Below are 7,500 nucleotides of genomic sequence, written 5' to 3'. Positions count from 1 at the left end.
AAAAAGGTGTTTATACCCACATAGTCTGTCTACCTATGAACTTTCTCTCTCCATCCATCCATCTATCTATCTGTCTATCTATCTATCAGTATTTATCTATCTACCTACCTGTCTATCTATCCCTCACTCGCGTAGGGTCATGTCTCTACATCCATCTATCTATCCACCTACTGTATCTATCTACCTATCTACTCGTATCTATCTATCTATCTACTCGTATCTATCTACCTATGTACTGTATCTACCTATCTACTCGTATCTATCTACTCGTATCTATCTATCTACTCGTATCTATCTGTCTATCTACTGTATCTATCTACCTATCTACTCGTATCTATCTACTCGTATCTATCTGTCTATCTACTCATATCTATCTATCTATCTACTCGTATCTATCTATCTATCTACTCGTATCTATCTACCTATCTACTCGTATCTATCTATACTCGTATCTCTCTCTCTCTCTCTCTCTCTCTCTCTCTCTCTCTCTCTCTCTCTCACTCAGGGTCATCTGTCTATATTCATCCATCTGTCTATCCATCTATCTATCTATCAGTCTATTTATCTACCTATCTATCTATCTATCTCACTAAGGGTCATCTCTCTGTATATCCATCTATCAGTCTATCTACCTATCTATCTATCAGTCTATTTATCTGTCTACCTACCTACCTATCTATCTATCTATCTATCCCTCACTCAGGGTCATCTAGTTTTGTATATCCATCTATCTATCTATCCACCTGTATCTATCTATCCACCTACTGTATCTATCTATCCACCTGTCTATCTATCTATCCACCTACTGTATCTATCTATCCACCTGTCTATCTATCTATCCACCTACTGTATCTATCTATCCACCTGTCTATCTATCTATCCACCTACTGTATCTATCTGTCCACCTGTCTATCTATCTATCCACCTGTCTATCTATCTATCCACCTACTGTATCTATCTATCCACCTGTCTATCTATCTATCCACCTGTCTATCTATCTATCTATCTATCTATCTGTCTCACTTGGGGTCGGCACAGGTGTACGAGGATCCAGTATTGAGACACTGGAGTGCGCCGCAGCAACGCACAGTCATATATTGCCCCGTGGTCGAACTAACATAGGCACACAGCGAATTCTCACGCCCACACCCGCTGGCCTCCTGTGGGTTAGAAAGTGTTAGAATGAGTTAGAATGTTGTTAGAATGAGTTAGAGTGTTGTTAGAGAAGTTAGAGTGTTGTTAGAGAAGTTAGTGTTGTTAGAAAGAGTTAAAGTGTTGTTAGAAGAGTTAGAATGTTGTTAGAAAAGTCAGAATGAGTTAGAATGTTGTTAGAAGAGTCAGAATGTTATTAGAGAAGTTAGAATGTTAGAAAAATTAGAATGAGTTAAAATATTAGAATGAGTTAGAATGTTGTTGGAAGAGTCAGAATGTTATTAGAGAAGTTAGAATGTTAGAAAAATTAGAATGAGTTAGAATGTTAGAATGAGTTAGAATGTTGTTAGAATGAGTTAGAATGTTCTTAGAATGAGTTAGAATGTTGTTAAAGAAGTTAGAATGAGTTAGAATGTTGTTAGAGAAGTTAGAATGTTATTAGAAGAGGTAGAATGTTAGAAAAGTTAGAATGTTGTTAGAGAAGTTAGAATGTTGTTAGCATGAGTTAGAATGTTAGAAAAGTTAGAATGTTGTTAGAAAACTTAGACTGTTAGAAGAGTTAGAATTTGTTAGAATGAGTTTAGAATGTCATTAGAAGAGTTAGAATGTTGTTAGAGAAGTTAGACGTGTTAGAAGAGTTAGAATGTTTGAGAAGTTAGAATGTTGTTAGAGAAGGTAGAATGTTGTTAGAAGAGTTAGAATAATTGGTTAGGTGAGGTTGGGTTGGGTTGGGTTGGGTTAGGTTAGGTTGGGTTAGGTTACTGCTGCTACTATTACTATTACTGCAGCTACTACTATCATTGTTACTAACGTTGCAGTCATCATCATTATTATTATTATTATTATTATTATTAATTACTACTACTATTACTACTACTATCACCACCACCATCATCATCATCATCATCATCACCACCACTACCACCACCACCACTATTATTATTATTATTATTGTTATTATTATTATTATTACACTCACCCGCTTCTGGTCATAATACATATTGGGTGTGCCGAAGTAAGTGGGGCTCCATTTCAGAATTGGCTCGTCTCGGAACTGTGAGAAAATAAAGAGAGAGATTAGAGAAAGTGAGAGAGAGCGGCTGGGGAGATTAGGAGAGTGGAGAAAATGAGAAAGTGGGGAGACAGAAAGAGTTAGACAAGAGATAAATATAATTACATTTGGTAGGTATATAAATGTAGATAGGGGGATGGATAGATAGATAGATTGATAGATAATAGATAAATATATAGACTAACGTAAACTGAAATGTAAATATATACATAGATAAATAAGCATATAATACGTAAGAAATATATGGAAGAGTTAGAGAGAGAGAGAGAGAGAGAGAGAGAGTTTTCGTACATCGTAAAAATTTTCTCTAATAAGTAAAGCCGATTCTGTTTTTGGTCGGAAAGCCCCATTAAAAAATTGTGTGTGTGTGTGTGTGTGTGTGTGTGTGTGTGTGTGTGTGTGTGATATCTGTGTGTGTGCGTGTGTGTGTGTTTTATGTGTGTGTGTGTGTTTTATGTGTGTGTGTGTGTGTGTGTGTGTGTGTGTGTGTGTTTTATGTGTGTGTGTTTTATATCTATCTATCTATCTGCCTATCCATATATTCATCTATCTAATTCCTGGATCCATCTGTCTATCCATCTATCTATCTATTATATATACTGATTTATGATTTATTAATATTCTTATCTTTAGTTCATATTTCTTCACCCTTCCTTGCTGTGTCTGTCTGTCTGTCTATATCTATTTATCTATCTGTCCATCTATCTGTCTATCTAGTTTGTCTATCGGTTTTGTCCTATATTTTTATCTATCTGTTTGTATCTATTCTGTCTGCCTCTTTCCTCTATTCAGTCCTCAGTGTTGATGAGAGAGAGAGAGAGAGAGAGAGAGAGCCCTTGTCTTCATAGGGTTTGGTATGGGAGAGAGAGAGAGAGAGAGAGAGAGAGCCTTTGTCTTATAGGGTTTGGTATGCTGGAGAGAGAGAGAGAGAGAGAGAGAGAGAGAGAGAGAGAGAGAGAGAAGGAAAAGTGTAGAAACAAAATTTGATAAATAAATAGGTCTAATATCTGGGACAAGTTAGAGTACAAACGGTCTTCAGAACTTTACAATAACTGAAGTCCCAGAAGGTAAAAAAGAATATAAAAATTAAATAATCGTTCAACAGGTATGCGTTTCAGAAAAAAAAATATTGATATAATGAACAAAAAAATGTATAGCATCTGTGTTGTGGCGTCAAAATATTCTTGTTGCTATTTTACTAAAGGGCCGATTAAGCGGGTTAAACAAGTTTCACATCTGTGGAATATCTATGGAAAAGTGATAATTTCTTCTTGCTGTCAGTAAAATATGCTAACTTGGCAACTATGTACTCTACCGGATGTTGATTTGGTATGAATTGAAATATTTATTGTCGTAAAAGGTATACTGAGTACTTACCCAACAAGAGAAGGTGGTGGGTCTTACTCTTGCTACACACCGTCTTTAGCAAATACAGTTACATACAGTTAGCGGTTATAAATTCGTGGGTGTAGCCAAACGCCCAAGTTTTTTCCGAGTTTAGCATGTCTTCATTAATTGTAGGATTGTATTTCTCCGTTACCGACAGAAGTACGCTGACTTTGCAACTCTCAAATATTACGCATTTTCTTTTTCAGCTTCATGTCTCTTGATTATTGTGTAGAATTGCTGTATTTCCTTTTGCTAGGGTAAAAACGCTTAACTTGGCAACTTCGTACGCGAGACTATATATAGATTGTGGTGAGGGTTAGGTTGAGGTAGGCTGATTGCGTTAACATGTTCTGGTTTTATGTATTTGCTGATGATAATAAGTAAATCTGATGCGTGAAATGTCTAGTATGAATGTAATGCTGTTAATAGCGGGTGACAGTAGTAACACGCTAATTTAGAATGTTCAGACCGCTTGATTCGCATTTACTAGGCTAGATTGTTGATAATAAGCAAGTATGATGCCTGAAAATATTAGTTTGAGTATAAATATGACGTTGATAGCGAAACTGATAATAATAAATAGCAAGATTCGGTAAAGGACGCAGAGTATCAAGTGAATTGTTTTTGTCATCGGTAACGTTGGTAGCACTGGCGAGACAAGATGGCGTAATGTCGTTTTGAATGTGTTTTGTGACAAATTTTGGTATCACGCCGTTTCCAGGCCTTGGTCGGACACCCCACAGGACCAGAATAATGTGTAAGTACCCTTGGCTTGGTATGGATTTGTATTAATGGCGAAATTGGTGTGAAGATAGTTTAAAAGTTGATTACACATGAATGAGCACGGAGAAATTCAAATGTTGGATGTTATTGTAATCGTATTTTGCGCTACCACATCGACCCTGAGCTTTGGTAGGACATCCCAGAGGACCAGAATAATGTGTGAGTACCTTCTGCTTGGTATGGATTGGTAGGAGTGGAGAGATTGGTGTGAAAGTTGCTAAAAACAGTATGCACGATGTTGGTATATTGTAATGTGATCGCTTGCCATACCACATCGTACTTAATCATTGGTAGGACATCCCAAAGGCCAATTTTAATCCATAGGTGCCCCGGGCTTGGTATGGATTGGTATTAGTGGTAAAGTTGGTGTGAAAATGGCTTTAAATAATATACGCGTGGTTGAGCGCTGGGAGGAGAGCAAGGTGATGTGGAGCGGTCGCCATGGCAACGTAGGCCTACCAACCAGGCGTCATTTTGATTAAGATATTCTCTCGAGTTTTTATTGGCATACGCACGTCTTTTATTGCTATTTATTATTATTCATTATTATTATTATTGTTTATTTATTTATTTTGCCAATAACGAATTATTCTCATGTGATTTTAAGCAAGATTGACTAGAAGAGTAGGCTGTGTGAGGTGGAGGGGGAAGCCAAGGATGAGATGGAGGGATGGAGTGGAGATAGGTGTGAGTTGGAGGAAGGGCAGCCAAATGACAGGACAGGGCGACATGTAGGCGATTTTTTGTGGCCACCCATTACGAGATAAAGACGTCTGGCAATAGATAGATAGACAAATAGATGGATAGATAGATGTATCTTTTCAACCCCTTCAATCCGATGGCAAAGTCCATATTTTAGATAATTTTCGTAACACCTCTTCCTTAGCGATTTATTTTGCATATTACATTTCATTTTCTTATATACCACTACTACTACTACTGTTATTAATACCACTACTACTAATGTTATACTACTACTACTGTCATTTTTATTTTTATTGTTACTACTACTACTACTACTATTATTGCTGTTATACCACAGCTATCATTATTATTGTTTACTACTACTACTTCTACTACTACTACTACTTCTACTACTACTATCATTATTATCGTTATATTACCACTACTTCCACCACCACCACCACTACTACTACTACTACTAACTACCGCACTACTACTGCTAACTACCGCACTACCACCACCACCACCACTTGTAGTAGTAGTGGTTATTGTTATTATACTACAACTTTACCACCACACCACACCACACACCACCATTACCACACCACACCACACTACACCACTACATTACACCACACCACACTACACCACATCACACCACACCACACTACACCACTACATTACACCACACCACACCACACCACACTACACCACCACACCACACTACACCACACCACACCACACTACACCACACCACACCACCACGCCACACCACGCCACACCACACCACACCACGCCACACCACACCACACCACACCTACCACCATCCTCCCAGTAGACGGAGTAGATGGGATAGGATAACCCGCGTGTCTGGCATATTTGTTTATATTGAGTCGCCTCCCTTGTCGACCTCGATCTTCCATAAATATTCGACCTGGTAAATATTCGACCGTATCAGTATTCGACCTGGTAAATATTCGACCGTATCAGTATTCGACCTGGTAAATATTCGACCGTATCAGTATTCGACCTGGTAAATATTCGACCGTATCAATATTCGACCTGGTAAATATTCGACCGTATCAATACTCGACCTGATAAATATTCGACCGTATCAGTATTCGACCGTATCAATACTCGACCTGATAAATATTCGACCATATCAGTATTCGACCGTATCAGTATTCGACCTGATAAATATTCGACCGAATCAGTATTCGACCTGGTAAATATTCGACCATATCAATATTCGACCGTATCAGTATTCGACCTGGTAAATATTCGACCATATCAATATTCGACCGTATCAGTATTCGACCTCATCAATATTCGACCTGATAAATATTCCACCAAATATTCAACCTTACAGAATACTTATCTTCCTAGACGTCGAATATTCAGCCTTATATTCGACCGTAAAGAATTTAAGTCGTCCATAATGTCGACCTTATGATATTCGACTTAAAAATAGATCTATCAGTCAGTCTATATCTATCTATCTATCTGTCTATCTATTATCTTCCTCTGTCTAAATCAATCTCTATCTCTCTCCGCCTCTATCTCTCTACTTTCGTCTGTTTCTTTATGTATCTATCTGTCTGTCTGTCTGTCTGTTTGCTTTTGTTGTTGTTGTTTGTTTATCTTGTTTGTGTAAATAAGAGGCGACGCGGCGTGTGTTTGTTGTGTGTGTTTTTCTTGTGATTCTTCCGTTTTCTCTGCCCCCACGCCTCTCTCTCTCTCTCTCTCTCTCTCTCTCTCTCTCTCTCTCTCTCTCTCTCTCTCTCTCTCTCAAATTTATCATTCTACTCGTCCATCTGTTTTTTAGTACAACCATATCTATCTATCTATCCATCTATCTGTCCATCTATCTAAATCTCTTACTACACTGGCCATTTATCTGTCGTTGCGTATATCCAAGCCCCCGTCTCTATAAATATATTCACGGGGAGAGTGACAGCCAAATATTACCCTTACTCATGCTGGCTATGTACGAATATGGAAGTGTCTGAAGGAGTAGGTGAGTGAAAGGGGCTGAGAGAGAGAGAGAGAGAGAGAGAGAGAGAGAGAGAGAGAGAGAGAGAGAGAGAGAAAAGAAAGGTAGGTAGCGGCAGTAGACAGACAGGTGGATAGATACAGATAGATAGACTGACTGATACATAGGTAGATATATACCTTAGATGAGAGAGAGAGAGAGAGAGAGAGAGAGAGAATTATGCTTCCAGGAAATGTGTGTGTGTGTGTGTGTGTGTGTGTGTGTGTGTGTGTGTGTGTGTGTGTGAGAGAGAGAGAGAGAGAGAGAGAGAGAATTATGCTTCCAGGAAATGTGACAGAGAGAGAGAGAATTATGCTTCCAGGAAATGTGTGTGTGAGAGAGAGAGAGAGAGAGAAGGGGGTGTGGTCAAGTAAGGCCACTACTAGAT

General features: G+C 38.3%; 1 protein-coding gene across 1 annotated transcript in view; it reads right to left on the bottom strand.

The window, feature by feature from the left end:
- LOC145391178 (uncharacterized) overlaps nt 1–7,500 on the bottom strand; it is a 56,460-nt gene that overhangs the window by 399 nt on the left and 48,561 nt on the right. Inside the window, exons 3-4 of the mRNA XM_080265858.1 lie at nt 2,132–2,206; nt 1,024–1,160 (exon numbers count right to left, since the gene is read on the bottom strand). Of these exons, the coding sequence (XP_080121984.1) occupies nt 1,024–1,160; nt 2,132–2,206 (212 nt within the window). The remainder of the gene's footprint in view (nt 1–1,023; nt 1,161–2,131; nt 2,207–7,500) is intronic.

Source organism: Coenobita brevimanus, chromosome 17 (assembly GCF_032717465.1).
Source record: "Coenobita brevimanus isolate Jiangsu-jjx chromosome 17, ASM3271746v2, whole genome shotgun sequence".
Lineage (NCBI taxonomy): Eukaryota > Metazoa > Arthropoda > Malacostraca > Decapoda > Coenobitidae > Coenobita > Coenobita brevimanus.
Note: the sequence above shows the minus strand (reverse complement) of the source record. Positions and strands in the feature narration are given on the sequence as shown.